At 39.5% G+C, this 22,500-nt stretch overlaps 1 protein-coding gene across 16 annotated transcripts in view; it reads right to left on the bottom strand.

The window, feature by feature from the left end:
* Positions 1–731: 731 nt before the first annotated feature.
* LOC138004220 (NLR family CARD domain-containing protein 4-like) overlaps positions 732–22,500 on the bottom strand; it is a 35,212-nt gene continuing 13,443 nt past the window's right edge. For 10 of the 16 annotated variants that reach the window (XM_068850676.1, XM_068850677.1, XM_068850680.1 and 7 more), the window contains 2 exons: positions 15,168–15,300; positions 732–4,765 (listed from right to left, as the gene is read on the bottom strand). In XM_068850676.1, the coding sequence (XP_068706777.1) occupies positions 1,851–4,765; positions 15,168–15,285 (3,033 nt within the window). In that variant the 5' untranslated portion in view covers positions 15,286–15,300 and the 3' untranslated portion in view covers positions 732–1,850. Of the gene's footprint in view, positions 4,766–12,253; positions 12,450–15,167; positions 15,301–16,683; positions 16,811–20,564; positions 20,623–22,500 lie in introns of those variants that run through there. The other 6 variants (XM_068850678.1, XM_068850684.1, XM_068850685.1 and 3 more) reach the window with 3 other exon arrangements.

Below are 22,500 nucleotides of genomic sequence, written 5' to 3'. Positions count from 1 at the left end.
ATTACGACTAGTTTAATTTCCAGAGCATCCGTTTTAAGATACCAACTTGGCCGTTGTGACGTCATATCAACACACTCTATACAACTGGCACTTGGTATGTATAGCCAAGGATGCTGATGTGTGAAACCTTTGGCATGGATCAAGCTATGCGGCCACATCCTTTCCTCCTGGCTAACTGTTTACCTTCCAGCAAAAGCATGGCCGTCTGACCGCGACAATCTTGATCGGAAATTCTCTGTAATGAGGTGGTTGTCTTAAGGAATGATAACCACATGAAAACGAGAGCACGACTTGGTTGGGCTGTTTTTGGGAAACTAGACAACATAATGGCAAGCAAAAATATAAAATGGAAGCTCGAACGAAAGCTTTCAATGAATGTGTACAACCGGTAGTAACATTAGACAATGATACTAACAGCGATACTAAGAGCTTGCAACTGACCAGAGGAAGATGGAACGAGTTATGGTTGACGTTACTCTTAAAGACAGAATTAAAGAGACAGACATGGACAAGAGACATCATCGTGGCAATAAGAGCAATTGGCAGGTCATGTGGCAAGACTAACAGATAACAGACCACTGGGAACCGAGGAAGACGGACTGGATCCCAGCAGGAGAAAGGAACAATCGAGAAGAAAGCCCAGAACATTAACACATTAACATTAACTAGTGACAAATTCTAACTTATTATAACAAAAAATGAACATAGACCATGTAAGACAAACGCAAGATTTCTAAGCGTCGTTTAATTTGTGATATATGTATGTGACATTGACAACCAACCAATTATTTAAAAGCTGCGCCAAAAAATTCATGTTCCATGAACAAACAGTGCGTGTCGGGTGCTATGCCGCGGTACCGTGCCTTACTAAGGTTGGACGTCTTTTCAAAAAATTGCTAAATCTAAGAGCGCGCGGGGAAATGATTGACTCAGCAAATTATTCGCAATTGAGGATTCCTGTTCTTAGACTACAAGGGGAGGGTAAGAGGGACTAACGTAAACCGAGCGCGCGATTTTCAAATAGAGCTTGTACATCCGTCAAGGAACGCGGAACGTAAAAATAAGTTACATTTTTGTTCTTGTGATCGGTTTACAAACATCTGAGTGACGAACACTAAGCCTGTCGTAACGCGTTCAGTTCACTAAATTATGTTTAGAAACAGTACATGTAACAAATCAAGAAAAACACACATAACTACTGCTTAAAATAGCAAGTCGGTTGATGTAAACAAGGAGGCTCGAACCAGTTTCAACGCTTCCGAGTGACGCTCCTATTAGAGGGATCGGAACCACAACGTTGTATCATGTATTAGCAATATTGTGGAAGCAAATGAAACACGAATTATTGCTGAACAACATACAGTCATTATTGTGACGTAATATGCCACCGTGGCAACGGGCATGCCCTGCAAAAACACCCTTTATTTTGTCTTTAGTTGCTTAAATCTCAAAAACGAACTCGCTGATCCCCATTTTTATTTCTGAAAAGTAATCAGAAGGGCATGATGAAACGTTTTGCAAAGTTTTAAAAAAATTCTGTCTAGTGGATTCAGAGCCACCTTAATTTTATGATTTTTTTAAGGTAGCTCTGAATCGTCTAGAGAGAATTTTTTTGAACTTTGCCGAAAATTCATCGTGGCTTTCTTATCACTTTTCAGCAATAAAAAAGGGGGGTCACCCAGTTCGTTTTTTAGATATCAGCAACTAAATCCAAGATATAGGGTGTTTTTCTGGGCTTTCCCGTTGCCAAGGTAACTTTATACATCACATAAATGATCACATCTTGTTTGGAAATAATCGGTGTTTCATATGGTACCATAACATTGCTGTTTAAGGGATACAGTTAAAACTTATCGTCTCTCAAGTCTTTCGAGTGTTGGAAACAAATCTGGATTGGGACGAATGACTAAATGGGGACGTGCTTCTTTAAGAATTCGTAAAGTTTCTCGTGACAATTTGCAACCCACGCAAAAAAAAAACTCGATTTTGCCAAGTTTCATTAAGAATGAGGCGAGGGGTTTTTGCAAGTGATCCAAAGCGTTACCTCTCAGGTTCAGGCTTTCCAGGTTTGGGATATCACTAAAGGACGTTTCCAAATCTTGCAGGTCAGATTCATCCAAATCCAAACATTCAAGGTCTAGCCTTGTCAAATGCGGAAAAAATAAAAGTTTTCTGGTTAGTGGAGTGAGACTTCCACTAACACTGACATTTCTGAACGTCAACGATTTCAACGGCATGTCTTTGTCTATTCTGCCAAAAAGGGCCAACATGTCTTCAACATTTAAACTGGTATCACCTGTGCCAACTAAATGGAAATGTTGTAAGGATGACAATCTCGGGAGCGAAAGACCGATCGCTGCGGCAACTGCTGGAGTCAGGTGGATTTCAAGTAGCTCCAGGTTAACGACGCTCTTGTGCGTGATACTGGAAACCAACCTCATGATTGCTTCCTCGGCACAGAACCCAACAAAGCAAATACAAAGTTCCGTGATGTTTTCAAAACTTGGCAACAATTCAGCGAGTTCTTCGGTTCCTTTTGACATCAGTTTACAATTCAATTTTAAACCGCACTTGCTACGGTTTGGGAGCTGTTGCAAAAATTCGCAAACACTGTCTTCCGTATCTTGAACGTCGATACTCATCAAATGGGTGCAATTTTTGATTACAGCACCAAGATCTTTCATTGCAGGAAGTCCAAAACAACGAAACGTACTTAAGAACTTAAGAGACGTCTTTTGTGGAACCAAGCTTACCAACTGACACGGTAAAGCAACAGCCTGTGCACTTTCAGTGAATAGTCTGGCATGGGCAGCACAACTCAGGTCTAAGTCTCTGAAATAAACACTGACATCACCGTCGTGGATATAAAGGATTGATGAAAAACGACACCTGTTCATTCCACAATCAACGTCGAGGAACTTTCTCAAAAATACTCCGAGGGGGACATTTTCAGAATTCTCAGTTATCTTCATTGGGGCATCAAGGCAGTTTACTGTTTCTACCACCTTCCAAAGAGTTGCAAGGGCATCACCAAAAATAAAAGTCCAGGAATTCACACCGGAAAACAGTAACGTAAGGCAAGAAGGTGGTTCTCTGAGAACTGTAATCCCGCCAAAGCAATCAACGCAAATTTGTGCAAGCTTTTGTTTTGAATGTACCTCTTCAAAGCAATGAAAAACCAAATGACTGAATTGCAAATGTCTCTTAACAACGTCATCCAATGGCTTGTATTTGTGGTCTTCATCTGGTATCACTTCTGATATATCAAGTGAAGGATCGTTTATTCTCACTGACTTCAAATGGTCAAACACTTTCCCTGCTCCTTCATCACTAAGTCCACAGACAAAGAGAAGAACGTTCTCGAATTCGAGACAGCTTTTCAAGGTTTGAGTGTGCTCTTCAATCAAACCGAGATTTCCATCAGGTATACATTTGTGAGTCACGTACCAAGCTGCTAAGAATTCTTCTATGCTCTTATGAATGAAAGACACCATTTCCGTTGGTCGCACGCATTCTGTACACTCAGCTACTTGAAGTAAACCAATGACAACACTGTCTTCACGCAGGACTTCAGAAGAAAGTTTACCATATGGGAAGAAGTGGTCATCGTTTAAAAGACACTCTAACGCCACCATACCGATTTGATTGAGGATCTCTGGATTATCCTCTAATGTGCTAAAGCGAAGAGGGGTATTCTTTCCTTGGTTGTGACTTAAAACCTGCTGGACAATTTCTAAATATAAGCTCGTTTTGGCTTTCGACAAGCCTTCTAACTTTCTCTTCTGCCACAGCGTGCAAAAGAACAGCAGAAGTAAAGGAACTTTTGCAAGGTCTAGCAGGTCTTTTTCTTCCAAGTGATCATACAAGTCTCTGGCATCTCTTTTGTCACCAAGCTGTCGAGTTAGATACGTTAGTTTGTCCTCCTTACTGAATCCTGTTATATCTGCAAGCAGGTCTTGGAATTCTTGGAGCTCACCAGCTTTGGAAATTCGGCTTGTTATCAACACGCAACAGTCTCTCAATTCGTCTCCCCTGAATATGTCAAAGATTTGAGATTCTTGTCCACTGTGATACTCATCATAGCCATCCAGCAACAGAAGAACTTCATCTTGATGGTCGGTGATGTACCTCAGAAGACCGTCCACTAACCATTTGTCTTCACGGGCAAAAAGTCTTGAGTTATAAATGACATCTTTGAGGCATTGACGTTTGGACACTTCCTTGAGGTCAACGAAAACAACAAGCTTGAACTTTCTGAGGACAGCTGCTTGTTCAACGGTTGCCTGTGTGTTTGATTTCTTGAGAACAGCTGTTTCTTTATCTTCTGTGCTTGAGTTCTTCTTGTCGTCAAAGCCCAGTGTTTCTCTCAACCGACGGAACCTTCGTGAGAGGAACTGACAGCACCCAGGGTCAGGAGGGCCTGGCGACACTGGTGATAAGAATGTCGGCGCCTCACCAAGTCGGGCCCAATCTACCGCCAACTTCTTCACAAAAGTGCTTTTACCAATTCCTATCTCTCCTTGCACAAGAATCCTTTTTGGTTGCTTGCCTTTCCCGATTGGGGTGAAGAGATCACTGTAGTGGCCCAGTTCAGATGGTTCTGACCCAGCTGAGGTGGCTTCCCTTTTTACTACGGACAGTCGTGTGTAGACCCGATCAATGTCTACGCGAGACAATTTGGACCAACCAGATGTGGGCACTATGGCTGTTTTCTTATAGGACGCTCGAAGCTTTTCTCCACAGATCTCAACGCTGAAGCAACGGTCTGATCAAAGGAAAAGGACGAAAACAGTAGACATAAGGAAAAAAAATCATTTGAGCTCCTTAGGAACCTATTCGTGACTCAGTCAGAGCTGGTATTTTACAAAGTGGGCATAACATTACGCGTCAGAATTTAAGGACGTTCGCGCCCATTGCTACTGCGCATTCTTTCGCGCATGTCACGCACACGTCATGCATCGCAGACCACGAAGGGAAGCAACGATGCTGAATGCGCAAACATTTTCCACAAGAGTGGAACGTGAAAGCATGTGGCATCATGGGATAGCTGTGGACCCAGGTCTTCTCGGAAATGTCACGAAATGGCGTGACAGTGCGAATAGACAATCGGTTTGATACGGAAGCCCATAAAGGACACATCTTTCCTAGTAATTTAACAACATGTTGCAAAAAGTCGCTCATCTAGCAAAATGTAATGCACTGCAAACAAAATAAATTATCCCACTGGACACAAAATACCTCAGCACTCTCCGAACAAAATAAATCCGCATATTACAAACAAAATAAATTCGCAAGCTATTGACAAAATGTTTGGTTTTATCAACGGAGTTGATAATGTAAATTGGCCACCGTGAAGAGATTCTAAAAGCTGACGTTTCGAGCGTTAGCCCTTCGTCAGAGCGAATCGAGGGATTATGGGTTACGTGTAGTTTTTATAGTAGAGTAGGAGCTACGCTATTGGTGGTAACATGGCAACGTGAAAAATAGGAATATATTAGTTAAATGAAAAGCGTTCGTTAATACCGTGAGGATTAAGGGTGCCGATTTGAAAGATGAATTTTTGTTCCAGATTCTTGCGGCTTTCCGTCGTACCTAGATGTAGGGAAAGGCCGCAGATAGCCATGTGTTTTTTGGAGTGGTTAGGCAGATTAAAATGGCGAGCGACTGGCTTGGATGCATCCTTGTCATTCTTCTCAACATCGCGAAGGTGTTCGCGGAATCGGTCACCTAGTCGTCTACCTGTCTCACCAATGTATAATTTATTGCATAACGTGCAGGTTATGCAATAAATGACATTTGCGGAGGTACATGTGAAACGATCGGTGATCTTAACAGATCGCTTAGGTCCCGATACCTTGCTAGTGTTAACAATGAAAAGACAAGTTTTGCATCGTGAGCGCGCGCATTTGAAAGTGCCGGGTTGCTCGTTAGTTTTGAGCGCGCTTCTAACTAAAAAGTTGCCTACGTTTTTGTCGCGTTTGAATGAAATAAGTGGAGGTTGCGAAAAGATTCTACCAGTATCGGGATCATTTTGGAGTAATTTAAAATTACTAAGAATGATGCTTTTGACTGCGTGATTATGAGGATGGAAAGTGAGGGTGAATGGAATTCTGTCATTCTTATCTTTTTGTGACGTTTGTAGTGATGACTGTCGATCAAATTGTTGGGCGCGATGATGGCCCGCTTTGACCACAGAGGCAGGATAGCCACGTTTTTCGAAGAACTGGCACATCTCCTCTGATTTGCTGGAAAAATCGGAGTCATCACTACATAGACGTCGAAGTCTAAGAAATTGAGAATAAGGGATGGAGTTCTTGACATGTGATGGATGTGACGATGAATACAACAAATAACTGTGTGAATCAGTAGGTTTGTAGTGCACACTAGTACATAGCACGTTGCCTCTAATAGAAACGTTGATATCTAGAAAAGCCAATGAAGTTTCCGAAATTTCCCAGGTATATTTAAGAGCCGGATGAAAAGAGTTGACGGAGGTTATAAATTGATCGAGTTCTTCTCTGCTGGATGAAATAGCGCCGATGCAGTCGTCGATGTAACGGCCGTAGAGTTCAGGTTTGGGGCCGTTGTACTGACTAAAAAATTGGTGTTCAACATATCCTACAAAAAGATTGGCATAGCTAGGTCCCATTCTTGTGCCCATCACTACACCATTAATTTGTTTGTAATAGTTGCCGGCGAATGAAAAACAATTAAGCGTTAAAACTAGTTCGGCAAGGCGGAGGAGCGTTTCCGAGCTAGGTTCTTTGACAGTGCGTTGATCGAAAAAGTGTTTAAGTGCTTGAAGACCTTCGCTATTAGGAATGACTGTGTATAGAGATGTAATGTCCATGGTGAAAATAAGTTTGTCTTGGCCGGAGAAATTGAAATCGCGGAAAATTTGTAGTGCGTGTGTACTGTCTTTAATGTATGATGGCAAAGATTTGACGATAGGCGTCATAATCCTGTCTAAGTAGCTAGAAATGAGTTCGGTGGGGCAACTACAGGCAGAAACGATAGGGCGACCTGGGTTGTTGGGTTTGTGAATTTTAGGCAAGAAGTAAATGCACGAAGTTCTAGGGGTGTTGATGATGAGATTAGTGGCAGTGTCCGGTAATTCTTGATTAACTATAAGATTTTGAATGGTGTCTTTGACAAGTTTTTGATTGTTGGAAGTGAGATCTTTAGGGATTTTGGCATAAAACGAGGTATCCGAAAGTTGCCGCAAAGCTTCTTTTTGGTAAAGGTCGGACCGCCAAACAACTACCGCGCCGCCTTTGTCGGCCGATTTGACAACTATGTCGTTGCGTTTACTAAGATTTTTAAGCGCCGCCCACTCTTCCGAGGAAAGGTTGGAAAATTTAGTGTGGCGATTGAATTTAAGTTTGTGAATGTCGTGACGGCATTTTTTGGTGAAAAAATCTAAAGAGGCAAATTGTCCCTCTGGGGGAGTCCATTTGGATTTGCGAACTAGAAGTGTTTCAAAAATATCTTTATTAGAAGTGTCCGAATCATGCTCTTTGTCGTGAAAAAAGGCTTTTAACTGAACGCGGCGAAGGAATTTTTCGACATCTTGCTTAATAGAAAATTCGTTGGTGCGTTTGGTAATAGGGACAAAATTTAGGCCCTTACTGAGAACAGATTTCTCTGAGTCAGTAAGCGGAAGATTTTCTGGAATTGTAATTACGGTATTATGGCTATGCAACGAACGCTTTTCATTTAACTAATATATTCCTATTTTTCACGTTGCCATGTTACCACCAATAGCGTAGCTCCTACTCTACTATAAAAACTACACGTAACCCATAATCCCTCGATTCGCTCTGACGAAGGGCTAACGCTCGAAACGTCAGCTTTTAGAATCTCTGTACGGTGGCCAATTTACATTATCAACTCCGTTGATAAAACCAAATTTTTGTATACTACTTCCCCACCGACGCAGCACCACAGTTTCTTTAGAAACTACCCCTTCATTATTGACAAAATGAATCAGCACACTGCAAACCAAATAAGTTCGCAAGCTATTAACGAAATGAATGAGCTCACTGCAAATGAAATAAATTCACAAACTAACAACAAAATAAAACGGCACACTGCCAACAAACTTCGAGTTCACTGCAAACTATCAATAGAGAGATTAAGCATGACGTTTATTGCCAACGGGAAACGGGAAACGGCAGGCTCCTGCTTGTCATAAAAGCGTGAAAATTATCTCATTTTAACTTGTCTCGTTCCTTTGAGAAGTTGCTTGATATATGGAGCTAACAGGACAGAAATGAGGTAATATCGAGCAGGGTTCTTCCATCTTTGGCAAAACACCAATTTCAATCCGACGTTTGCCGTTTGGCGTAAACGTCATGCTTAATCTGTCTAATGACAAACACGCATTTACGCGCTGCAAACAAAAAACATAGGTCCGCAATGCGTACTTGGGGTCTTATGCTTAGTTTAACTCCATTCAGCCCACCATACGTCCATGCATAATTGGTTGAAAATTTGCCATAACAATGCAGCAGTGAAACGGGTTCTTTCAGTATGCTTCAAATTTCAGGACCCGTTCCGGATTTTTACATCGATTTCTTGCTGCTAATTTTCTCTTATTGCCATTTGCACAGCTTAGACAACTTTTGGGGCACACTACATCATCTCTATCAGCTATTTACCAGTAACAGAAGCACTAGAATGGCTAAAAAACAAGCATGGCACTGTCATTTATTCATATGATCTCATAAATGATCAAGAGAATGCTGAAGTTCAACTAGAATTCTAAGATGAATCATCAGTAGATAAGGTGTTCAATGAACAAGTACCCTCAGAGCTTGGTGCAAATTCCCAAACTACTGGAAATCACAGTCCATCAGCAATAACAATGTATAAACAGCCAAGAGGAATATCTGATGACCAATTACGTCAATCAGTTAGATCATTAAATAATTAAAAATGCAATGCAAAGCTTTCAACAGGGTGCTTTCATGGACTAGAAATAAATGAAAACCTCAACAGCCTGAAGTCACAAAATGTTGAACCAGTTTATTTGTTTATAACTGGAGGTGGTTGTGCTGGGAAAAGCCATTTGATTAAAACAATTTACCACACTGTAGTAAAACTCTATAGTCCTGCATGCTCCAATGAATCCTGAGAATCCAACAGTGTTACTAGCAGCATCTACTGGAGTAGCAGTAATAAATATTGATGGTACACACAGCATTTGCAATACCTAAAAATACAGGTGATGATGTGGGGGAAAATTCAGGTCCTACAATATTTGATATCATTGCTCCAGCAACCACTGTGCCCGCTGACTCTAGTCAAGGAAATGAAGCAATCCTTGGTGTGAATGCTGGTAAGCAAATTATGTGTAGCAATGTCACTTACTGCTATTATATAACATCAAATACAAGATATTAGTTTGTGGACTAATTCTACTTTGAACAATATTCTGGTTATTGGAAATAATCTATACAGTGCAAACAAATGACTATTTGCTGTTAACTGATGTTCCAGACATGATTTCAATATTTATTAAAGTGTATTCATTACAATATAGTGAGTCATTTCCTGGAAGTTTGTTCATGACATCAAACATTGGTCCATATAATTTATGTCTCTGGGTCATTTTAACTGATCAAATACTTGTGCACGGTGTGATCTGCCTCAATGATAACTCCTTCACAAGTGCTCTTTAGGGAGTTCTTTTTTCTCTTGACTATTTTTTTGGAAATGGGAATGCGAATAAAAACAGTTTCTCCTTTGTAACAGAGTGAAGATGGATTTCGCCTGAACTTCCGCTTACCATATACTGTGCAGCCTCATTAGAAGTATCCAGAGCTTCCTGCCTGATAGCATCTCGTTTGATTTCTAGCTCCAATAGTTCTCTATTGCTCTCACCTGTTTCAAAACTGCTGTTATTTTCTTCCAGAAGTTCATATTCTTTCTTTCCCTCAAGAAACAGTTTATTCCGAATCCTATTCGGCTTTCTACCAAAGTACACTTCAAATGGACTGAGGAATAAGAGATAACGATGGGGAGGTTCATTGTATAGTTGTTGGTAATGTTGAAGGTACTCCACCCAGTTTAGATCGCCGCGGTTATTTATCAAATCAAACCTTAGGCTACGTTCACCCGGTACCGGACGAATTTTCTACCGGTTGAAAAATTTGACCAGACAAATTGTTCGCACGGAACCGTACAATCTTTTCGCTCTGTTCACACGGAACGGACGAACCAGATTAAAGTTTAACCCTTGTCAGTGGTTTTACCATCTGTTCATGCGCAGAGCGCTGCTTTACGAAATTCAAAATGACTTCTTCCAGCTGAGTTACCACGCATCCATGCAGCCGCGCCTTTGCCATGCAAAAAATTTAGACTGTCAAGGTGTTCACAGCGTGCCGGTTAAATTTTCGACCGTACCGGCTAAAAATTCGTCCTCCATTTTGGCGTTCAAATTTTTGAACGGCGAGGCGTCTAAATTTTGGTACGTTTAGCGTGGTTCCATTAGCCCCTAAATGGACGAATTTTCAACCGGTAGAAAATTCGTCCGGTACCGTGTGAACGTAGCCTTAATTTCTCCTTCCAGGATCTGTGTGAGCGCGCGTCTTTTCCTTTCGTTTGAGGACTGTAGGCCGAGCTACACGTGGAGATACACGAGATACACATGGTAATTTTAAATTCCCATGAGAATTTCGGACTCTGTATGTCGGTTACTGAAACGAGTCTGCCAGATATTTATAACTTTTTCAGTAAAAACTGAAATGGCAATTTTAAAGGATAAATTGTCTTGGGTTTCCAAGGAAATGAGGTTGTCGTGTGTTTGCCAGAGTTGTTCGAATATCCCGACTGTTTGTTTTCGTTTCATGGTTTTGCAGTAACTGGTCAAGCGTGTCAATACCAAATGCCGCAGAATCGACGCCGCTGGCAGACCCGATTTTTCTAGGAAGATTGAAAAAGACTCTGCTCACAAAGTTGGAGAAACGGGTCCCTGGTCACAATCAGTTTAGAATTCCGTCCAAGTTAGTTTTTGATGATTGTAATCCGATAATTAAATGTGGCAAATTATGACAGCCTGGTAAGAAACAAAATTCAGTCTTTCTTGAAAATTATAATGAGGTAGAAACCTGTTGTGAGCCATGCATGATTTAAAGTGCTTTTAATTAATGAAAATAAACGCTCTTCACATTAATTCTTTATCCACACGAATCCACCCTCCATGCCATTCCTTACTTTTTTTTTCGGGATCACTTGCGGTCCAAAATGGGGATCATTTGGGGTCCTGGGGCCCGTTTCTCGAAAGTCCCGGTAATTACCGGGCCCGTTAACTTACCGGGACCGTTACCGGGAAACATTATCGGGACCGAAAGAGTGTTTCTCGAAGCACCCGTAAACTTTCCCGGTACTTATCGGGGCCGATAAAATAACCGGGAGTTACCAGGCTCTTGCGTGCACTTCACGCTCGTCATGAAAAGAAGGAGAATGGCTTGGCACTAGATCCTTGCAACAAAGCTTGTAGCATCCAGTTTCCCAACCGAGCGCTGTGATGTACACAAAGGTGGCGTTCGAAGCGATGACCTTCCATCGTTCCTTTTACACCTTCTAGCAGTGAAGGTAACTTTGTAAACCTCATTGGCGGGAGAAATTTTGCAAAGGATGTTTAGATGGCTGGATTTTTTTGTTTATTCACGCTTTTTGGAAGCAACTCTTTTAGTTTGCTGGTAATCAACGCTCGTTTGGAGTAATAGAAGCTCAGAATTACTTCCAATTTCACAGCTTAATTTCTCCTATTAACGAAGTGAACGTATTGCAAATGGACTAAGTGTTAAAAAAAGTAAACTTTTGACCCCCTAAGAAAAGAAGATCAAAGTGCCGACACACTCCCCCTTCAGAATTTATTCAAAGATCAAAGGTGCCGACACAGTTACCCCCTCAGAAACGGCCTTTAAAGACCCCCCCCCCCCCAAGAAAAAATAGGCCCTCAATAGGGGGGGGTGCGGATAAAAAATGGAATGGCCCAATACAAGCAGTAGATTGCAGCGTCCAGCGAATCAGTGGAAGGAGGTATGTCTTTGAGTCATCGTTTAGCATTATCAGATGTTTTGAATTCTCTTCAAGAACATTTTTTTTTAATTTTATCTCGACAGGGTACGTCGGGTGGAATTCCGTCTTTATGAGACCAAAGGAGAATTCTTGCTTCAGGTTCACTGCATTTATTTCGATTTTCATCGGCATATATATGCGGACACTCTCAAGATACACTATTTGAAAAAAAATCACGTTTATTTAATGAAACCAAAATAATACTCTTAATTACATGGTTATTTATCATGAGGGTATAGTAGATTTTAAAAGACATTGCTAAAAGGGATCAATTAGTACGTAAACACTTATTAGTGTATGGGGTAATTATATCCTTGATTTATTGTGACTCCTGCAAGTCAAGATACTTGGTGAAGCCCTAGCTGGAAGTAAGATAATTATATTGTTAAATTTGTGGCACCTTTATTGAGGGGGGTGGCACTTAACTACATGAACAGAAGGACAATGGTTGCTAAGGAAGCTGTTTAGTTAAAGAGCCCTACAAAAAGGTTGCATGGATGGTTCTTCAAAGTAACTCTTTCAATGGAAATCAACACTTCAATAAAGGTGTACGCGCAACTAGTCCCAGTCCTCAGTCTCGAAAAGAACAAAAAGATGAGGCGGTTTTTTTATCAATACTTGTAAACTGTAGCTTGGAATTTCTATTTGGGCAAAAAATGGAACTGATATTTTGAAAAGTGCATTAGAGGAGGGCTGTAAATCCATGCTACACTGATTTTGTGTTAGATTGTCCTTGTACTGTTGCATTAAAAATTTGTGAAAAACAAAGTTAACTCGCTGAGTTTTTAGGCATTTTCTGTTTTGGCCATGTCATTTTGATTGTTTTCATGTGGCAATAATGACTTTAATGCTGAATTAAATGTGTCTTCAGTATATCAATCTGTGATAGCATCTTACAAGCTAAAAATTGAGAAATTGGAACTAGAAAGTGACATTTTGAAGGAGAAGCGGGTACCAATAATACTCAGTCATCCTAAAATCACATTTGATAAACAGGGTTTTGTTAAGCCATGATGAGTCCAGGTGATCTGGTGGTAAACTTGCAGTCTTAAGAAAAGATTGATTTTGTTGTATTCATTTTCATGTCTTTGAGACAGATGTCCTGTTGATCATAAACAAGACTGGCTAGATTCTAGAGTACCCATCTCCTAATTTGCATAGGCATTTCCCTGTTCCCAGGAACAGTTCCAACATTTGGGAAAACTTTTTCCAATGGCCAGGAAAATGGGTGTAATATTATAAATCTTTTCTAATATGTACATTCAGCTTTTAAGTCAGCAAAATGAAGTGGAAAAGCCAACATTTCAATCAACCCCCCTCAAAAGGCCGCTCAATATATGACAACCCCCATTAATACTTTTCCAAAATACCCTTGTTATAAACAGAGAAATGTTCATCACTGTCTGGGTGCCAGATAGGAATGAGAGAGCATCAATTGCTCCAATCACTCTGGGAAAGCCAGGGATAGGGTAAAATGCCCGAAAAATTTATCAACATGAATTTATTGTCACACTTATAAACACCATCAAAACAAAACAACGAGATAAAGCGGACCACCGAGGGAACGTACGGAAAGAAGTTCGTTGTTTGACGAGTATTAATTGATAGGTTTTGTCGGGTTTTAATCCATACAATAATTCCTTTCTTTTTCGAACACAAGCATGTTTTATTTACACAAGGAGCCAATTTACTCTTTGCTGTTTCAGACAAAAATGCAGCATTTAGCTGGGTGTGTTTTGTTTTTTGCTGAACTCCTTCAATGTCACGCGATGGTCGATGGCTTCTCCTTTCCAAATCTTCCAAATTCAATCGATAAAAATATACAGTCAATTTTCAACCAATATATTTACCTCACCATAAGTTATATATACGCAAATTTTTAGCCATAAATAACACAGTACAGCACATATTTAATGGTAAAACCTATATATTCAGTGATACAACTTACCTTTTGTTTTTCAACACTTTTGTCACGTTTGGCGTTCCATAAGTGTGCCGTTTTATTTTGTTGTTAGTTTGTGAATTTCATTTGCAGTGAGCTTATTCATTTCGTTAATAGCTTTCGAACTTTTTTCGTTTGCAGGGCGCTGATTCATTTTGTCAATAGCTTCCAAATTTATTTTGTTTGCAGTGTGCTGATTCAATTTGTTAATTATAATTGTTTGGGAATTTATTTTGTTTGTAGTATGCGGATTTATTTTGCTCGGAGAGTGCTGAAGTATTTTGTCTCCAGTGGGAGAATTTATTTTGTTTGCAGTGCATTTCATTTTTCTAGATGAGCGATGTTTTGTAATATGAAAGAAGTTAAAAACTTCGTATGCTGCGTGGCACTTGTTACTACAATAAGAAAATAAAAGTTGAGAATGTTGCTGAAAGTGCCAAAATCTTAACTAATGTCCAGACGTTTCGGGACTCTGCCCTTCATCAGTGGAATGTTCGTTAATGTTTTAAGCCACCCTTCCTGGTATTTGCGTTGTGCGTACACGTGGCAAGTTTTAAGAAAATCTGTACGTGGGAACATTTTGGGCGCGAACGTCCTTAACAATAACAGCCTTGTGTAAGTTTAGTTGCAATGAAACAATGAAATGATGAAAAAACATTTACAAGTGCAATCAAAGGCCTGGGATAAATCTGACTTCTTAAAATAGTGACATTGAGGAGTGCATATGAGAAGTATTGAGAGCTTTTGTTGTGTTTATACTTGAATAATGAAGAATGGTATGACTCGGTAACACATGACCATCCAGGGAGAGTCAACCTTCTTTGGCATTTTACATGCCTCAAAAAGAACGACCTTGACCGTGATCGGAAGGTGGTCCTCAAGAGAAACCACGGTGCTCCTACCCTAACAAAGTCTTTATAATGTATGCTCCTAATGATGGTGAAACAAACTTAAATAAAATAGAATGTCAAAGTCCTCAAGGAGAGTTGCTTGACCCTTCGTGTAACTACTAATCTACATGCTTGACAAGAGCAAAGACTTCCTAAAAATGTCAATCAATCTACCAATTCACCACCTCAGTACATTTGTTTCTTTTTGCAAGGCATACAGCTGTGGTGACTTCCATTACCTGTCTTACCTGCTGTAGTACCACCAGGCTGTGTAGGAGGATCTGGCCATTTATTTGCCTGGAATGGTTCCTTGGCAATTTCCCAAATTATCTCCGCGATTGACCTTTGATCTTGCTTTTTGGCCATTTCCAAATTTCATTACTAGGGATAAAAGATACAGCAAAAAAAATTTTATTCAGATTTGTACCAACTTACAATCACTCAAACAATCAGTTCAATTAATGAAGGCAGAAACCTATCAAATACACTTTATTATACACTTTATTTCTATTTCTATTTCTCATGACAAATAATATTTAAGTTTATGTTGATCCGCAGATAGCAAATTTGCTATTCGAGGCTGGTTAATCATCAACGAACTTTAGTTACAATATTAATTAAGTAAAGAAAATTAAAAACTGAATAGTTAGACATTTATTAAATTATTAGAGAAGCATAACTGGTAAATACATCAATAGTTATACCAATAAAGTATAGGCGCAATTTAGATACTAAAGTAATTGGATCAATTTGTTTTAATTGTGCAGTCTAAGTTTGGAGGAAATTTTTTCGACATCAAGATAAGAATCTTCATTATCTAGGATCTGAAATAAAGACGTTTTCATTTATTTTTTAAAGGAATTTTTTGATGTTTTAAATTCATTCGGTATCTTATTCCAAATTTTGACACCAACACATGAGAAAGCCTTTTTTTGTAAGTTAAGTCTAGAGTGCTTTGTACTAAAGAGCTGCAACTTGGATGATCGAGTATTGTAGGTATTAATGTGCATGTGATGTTTTAGTAAATAGTTTTACAATGTTAATTGGGGTGCTCCGGTTGTGCACGTCAAGCATTAGTTTACTTATGGCTTCGTAACGGGCAGAATTTTTGCTTTGGCAAATAAAGGGATGGCATGTTCTCTTTGATCAGTGAAATAGATTAATTAAGCGCAACACTCGCATTTGAAGAACCAAAATCTTGTTTAAATGAGCATTGGATGCATTGCCCCAGCCAATGAGTCCATAAGTTATATAATTAAAGTAAAATTAAAGAATTGTAAATATTTACAAGGACAGTAGAGGGAACGAAGTACCTCAGCTTTGCAATCATCCCTATTGTTTTACTTATTTTCATGATAACAGAGTTAATATGGTTTTTCTATGACAAATTTTGATTGATTAATTAACTTGGGAAAACTGTCAATCAAATGAAATCACATGAAATGAAGGTAGATCAAATCAAATGTTGGTTTTTAGTAAGGGTAAACTGTATTACTTGGAGTAATACAAATGACATTGTGTCTGTGAATGGAACCCAAACCCCATTGGAGGAAGGCGTGTGCGCTGACCATTTGGCCAACCCTTCCCCATATGGCTCTGTTGCTTTGTAGCACCTTTTTCCCTTCCAAACAAAACTCATCGAAATAAACTAAGAAACAAATCCATGCCATGACCTGCGACCTGTGGATTAGACCTGCTGGTAACACAAAGCCAAAAAAATCTCAAAAATGGCAAAAGTTTAGCAAAAGTGAGCCAATGTCCAACCTTGAATAATCAGTTGCAGTCAATTGTGAAGGTGAAGGAAAGTCAAATGCTCGCTGGGATGAGAAGTTAGTTACTCAATATAATCGAGGATTAGGGTGCCATTGTTCCTTTCATTCAATTGCCGTGTCTGCAAAACACAGATCTCAGATCAAACACTACTCCTAATATCAACTCCCCTAAAGAGGAGACTTGCAGTGAGGTCATTGAAATTTCCCACTGCTTGTTGATTTTTGCCTCATTGTCAATTTTCACTTTTTCCTCTTCATTTTATTTCTTTTGTTAGGATGACAAAATTAATGATTTATTGAGTTGGTTTCTTTAGTTTTTAACAAAGATAACAGCAAAGAAAAATGGCATTGTGTCTTAGAGGAGAACTGAATGCATAAAATAACCTCTTTTTAAAACAAATCTTTAGACATATTAGTAACACCAAAACACTTTAGACATATTGGGACAAAAACATTCAATGTTGAAACTTAAAAACTTAGCTCTCAGAGCTTCAAATATTGTGGGTGCTATATTCGCCTGTTAACGGTCGCAATATTAGGCTTTGACGTAGATTACAACATACTGATTGCATCCATAGCTTATGCTTAAATTGTCTTTTTCTGTATGTTCTTTCCTCTTGGAAGTCCATGAAACTAATTTTCTCACTGTTTTCAAATCATTACAACACCCAAAGGCTGCACAATACACCACATTTTATATACTTTACTATTGTAAGCTGCATTATATATTTTGAAAGCAACTGCAGATCAAATCTTACTGATTCAAGACAAAACCTCGATTTCCTTGAAATTTTGAAAGACAGCTTCAAAGATCTTCATAATGTTGTTTTGATAGGTTTAAGATTTGTTTCCAACATAGGTTATTTCAGCATTCCATTCTCCTTTAAGGAACCTCTAGCGTGATGGCCAGAAAGCTTTAATCCCATCACCCTTTGCAGACAGTTGTCAACCTCCTCTGTTGACACCTTGTAACATGATTGAAAAACTTGAATAAGATGGTTTTCGAGAAACTGTGATCAATGGAAGCTCCTTATCCTTTGAAACAAGGGCATTTAATCTACTACTGATCGCTCATTTTACTTCTATTTCAAGTTATTCTCCAAGGGCCGGTTCCTGAAAGGTGTAATAACTCTATTCCAGGCTGGGATAAATGTACGTGCAATATTCCAGCACATTTACCCCTGGAATAGAGTTATTACACCTTTCAGGAACCGGCCCCAGGCAAAAAAGAAAAAAAAAACAAAAAACCTAGATAAGTGATGTTCTCTTTAAAGCAAAAAGTTAGAATTTCCATATCTGTGATTTTGCTGAAACACAGTTTTACCGCTGATCCGCCACTATCAAATATAAAGTATGCTTACAAAGTCCACCGATATTATATATTCCCTATCCTGCCCTGCCAATGAGGTCGAAATAATGTTTAAAAAACGAGCAGCAGTGTAGTTTTATCAGGGTTTAAAAAAAAGAGGTGTAGCCAAGTGTTTTGAGACCTGATAAAACACATGCTGTGAGTTTTTGAACAGCTTAAAAAATGTTCCACAAAGAGCGTGTCCCTCTGGACTCAAAACAATGGTTCAAATTGTGAGAGGTGAATATTAGCATACAAGAAAAACAAGCTATGCCTTATTAGTATTCTTTATTATAAAGAATACTAACAAGGAGTGTTTTATCAGGATATAAAGGTCATACACGTGATGTTTTATCGGTGTTTTGATAGGCTGTTAGGCTCATGAATTATTAATGAGTTTTTAAATTGGTTTTCAATATCTGTGCTCTGCAGTCTATGGGACACGATGTCTGACACTTGCAGACTGCGGCTATTTGTGGGCAGACTGCAGTCTGCGGTCTGCAGTTCTCATACACCTTGTGGCACAATGACTTTGCCGTATCCTGTATGTTGCATGGTTGCCAATGCTTTGTGAAGTGGGTGGTTTTCATGTTACCTCATTGACGCCATGTTGATGGATGAAAACAAAAGATCTGTCCTTAGCTCCTTTCGTTGGGAAAGGACAAAACATGAACCCATTCCAAAAGGGGCACCCGAGGTCCATGGACCCTTTTTTTTTTGCTAAAAAGTGTCCCAAAGCATGTTAATGAGCTTTTTAACCCTAGTAAAGATGATTGCAGCTAATTTGCTTCACTTTTCTTGGACACCAATAAAAAACTACCAGTACTTTAACTTACAAGAAAATGCTGTTATGTGCTCCTGGGAAGAATGGAAGCTAGGGGCCATTTGGATTTTACTTTAATCATGAATGGGATCAAAGACACCCACCCACATCATTTTCCAGTGTAAAAATCAATTTAATTTAGGAAGTATGGTTTTATAACCAATTACTCTAATGAAGACAATATCATGAAATGAAATTCTCATTGTAAAAATACATTTAATGTGGCTAAGTGCCAGTTGGTGGCTGCATGCAGGGGTGGTTCCCAGTCACAGAGTTGCCATGGATACCTCCCTGCCGGGCCTAAAGTGTGCAGGCTCCCTGCCGACCTTTGAGGCACCAGTTCCCAAGTTTAATTCAATACCAGTTTACCAGTTTAATTCAATTTATTATAACATTACTTAAATAACAAATTAATCTCTTTTTAAATAATAAATTTATCCCAATTTCATCACACAAAACTGATTGGCTTTTTTCCAGAACAGGAAAACATTTTTAACATATTATTCTAAAAAGGGCTTGCACTAATTTGTGAAACAAATTGAAACGAACCTAAATACTGATAGAATCCAAAACATTCACTAAAGCCAACCTAATGCCTAAACAAAAGTTGCTGGGCCTGACATTAGTATTGGTAAACAGTCTAAGGGTTGCCTGCCTCGTCACATCGCTATTTTGCAAAACAGATCGCACATTTCTGGGCAGGCACAATCCTAACCATTTACCAATGCCAACAACAGGCCTACAAACTTTTGTTTAGGCCTTAAATTAGGCCTAACGTTGGCTTTAACGAATGTTTTGGATTCTTTCGATCTTCATTTTCTGTTCCTTTAATTTCGTAAATTAGAGTAAGGACTATAAAGCAGTGATAAATAATATTGTTATTGTTCTCTTTGGGTTAGTTAAAATCACTCTAGTAATAGGCTGCTCGCAACTTCCCTTCTGAGTCAGTCGAACCGCCCGCTTCGGTCAGTCATGCAAGCAAGCCGATGGGAGAGTGGTGAAAGAGGGAGATACAGGGACTGTACACTCTTCTGTAAACACGATTAACGGATTAAGCTTGGCATCAATAGAAATCTGCCATTTTATCAATGTGCACGAGCTAATGCACGCGCCAATGACGCACAAATCAGACGCAGTAGGGTTGGGCAATGCAAAACTAGGGAATCACCTTAGCCCCAACCCAATTTAAACATGTCATTGTCGCAAAATGAACACATCCCCGTTGTCACGAAATGGTCTTTTCTAAGGTTAAAAAGCTCATTAACATGCTTTGGGACAATTTTTAAGCAAAAGAAAAAAATATTGTGTCTATGGACCCTGCCCAAAAGGAGATCCCCCTGGTCCATGTTTTGTCCTTTCCCCATTTTGTTCGTCCACCAGCAATTGTACATTGCAGCATTGTTATCTGTGTCTCTAGAAGTTGGTAGCAAACCACCCATTTGAAGTCATTTCTCAAAACAACCAACTGCCCCAGATTATCCGCATTCATCTCATTAATGTTCAGCTGCCGAAGGAAATGCACTCACAAACTTTGAACGTACAGAGAACAGTGGAGGACAGTTGAGTTCGGACAGCTAGGCGCGAACTGAAATTTCTTTTTCTTGGAAAACACGCCACTAAAAATACTTTCTAATATTCACATGACCAGGTTTGCTCATAGTGGCCACCGATGGGTCGAGAAAATCAGCAAAACTTTGCTTACCTTCAGTGGCCCAAGAGAAAAAGCGTAGCGGAAGGACAGAGCTCGATAACGATTGCACTTGTTGTCATGACATCTTGCACGTGTGCGGTATATACTTCGTGCATAGTCGCCTAACATATAGTCGTCCATATGGCCAACTACGTAAGCCAACTACGTATCCTTACTGATCAACTGTCCCCAGCACTGATCAACTGTCCCAACCACTTATCACCTGTCCCTAACCAATGACTCATAGAATTCTAATCAAACTTCGCCTTACAGGTTAGCCACGTTTAATTTTTTTAATTTGCAGCGTACTAAACTTTGGCAAAAGGCAACGATCTTACACGTATGTCCAAATTATCCCAATGTTCTCATCACAAAGAGAATAGTCACTCGAAGGTACCATTTTGCACGCTTTGTTTACACAATGACAGACCAGTGAGGTAACTACAGCACGAATACATGTAAGGTCTATAAATAGGGAAGATATCTTTTTACAAATATTCGTTTTGATATTCAAATGAGCAAATTAACCACTGGAACTAAAAAAAACCCTTTGTTTCGACAGCCAATAAAGCTCTGTTTGGCACATTAATAACATCATAAGTGACGTCAACAATATCTTTGATATACATGTGTACTAGAGCATGTCAGCTTTCATGTATTTGAACTGTGGTTATGTAATTCTAAGTGAAAGTGATGATCGTAGTTAATGAACTGCGCCCCATTTATGCGTAAAATTGTCTGGCGTTATAATTAATCTTTTACGTCTCACCAATTGGTTAAAAATGGGGACATACATTCCTTGTCAAAAGTTGTTGGGAATGTTGCGCGCATCACTTCACTTCACTCCTAATTTGATTTTTCTCACTATTGCCTGTACTATTTGGGAAAGAGCATGCTCATATGGCCCCCCTCCCCCATATTCAATGTTGGAAGAAACATTACCGTTTTGTTTCGTGGAAAATCCAACATTGATAAGGGGGAAGGGGGCTATCTCAAAAGTGACGCTACCTTCCCAACACTTTTGTCCAGGATTGTATTTTTGGAGTGAATGAAGAGGTTGTTACACCATTGACTCCTGAACCGCTCTGCATTGACAAGTAAAATTGTCTGGCATTAGACAGAGTAAAATCTGTTAATAAGTTTCACTCCCATGTTTAATGACGAAATAGTCATGGAGTGAATGTAGAAGTTGTTAAACAGTTGCAAAGAAGCCTGAAAACATCCAGCCTTGAATGGGACTCTATTTCACATGACTTGAGTTTCAGTCAAGCCATACGGTAGCTGCTACCTTGCAAGTTCGTAATCATCCCATGTCTTTGAACTGAGGTTATGGGTCTGACATGGTAGAGCAAGTGCAGTGCAATTGCAAAGTCAAGGGTTTGCATCCCATAGAGCCTCACCTGTTACGGCTTGCAAGTGACCAGCTCCCAGAAGGCCTTAATGGTGCAGCGAGAATCGTGCAGCGGAATCGCATAGTCATGGGTTGGAGTACGATTGTTATAATAAAGCTGGAGAACATACAAAGGGCGGCTGCTCGTTTTTGTAAAAGCGACTACATTTGCACAGATATACATCACGTGTTACCTCAATGATTAGAATACTACGGCCAATGACTAAAATATCTGCTTATCGTAAGTAAAATTATTGAGAAAATACTTGTGCATCTCAAACTTTTTTTTTACTAGTTAAAAAAGACGCATTTACCTTGCCGCTGGCAAGTTTTGAATCAAGCTCTTTCAGCTTTCAAGTTCAATACTTGAAACTTTGCTCTTTTGTAATAAATACCTGATCGTCGCGCGAAGGTCTGCTTGCTTGAGCAATTTGTGAAATTATAACCGATGGTTCCCAGTGTTCCTTTTAACCACAGGGAGAAAATTTTAACATATATGATGATGGGGGCGGATTTTTCAGTTATTCATGCATCGCTGAAAGGTGAAGCATCCACACG

This window comes from Montipora foliosa, chromosome 5 (assembly GCF_036669935.1).
Source record: "Montipora foliosa isolate CH-2021 chromosome 5, ASM3666993v2, whole genome shotgun sequence".
Taxonomy (NCBI): domain Eukaryota; kingdom Metazoa; phylum Cnidaria; class Anthozoa; order Scleractinia; family Acroporidae; genus Montipora; species Montipora foliosa.
Note: the sequence above shows the minus strand (reverse complement) of the source record. Positions and strands in the feature narration are given on the sequence as shown.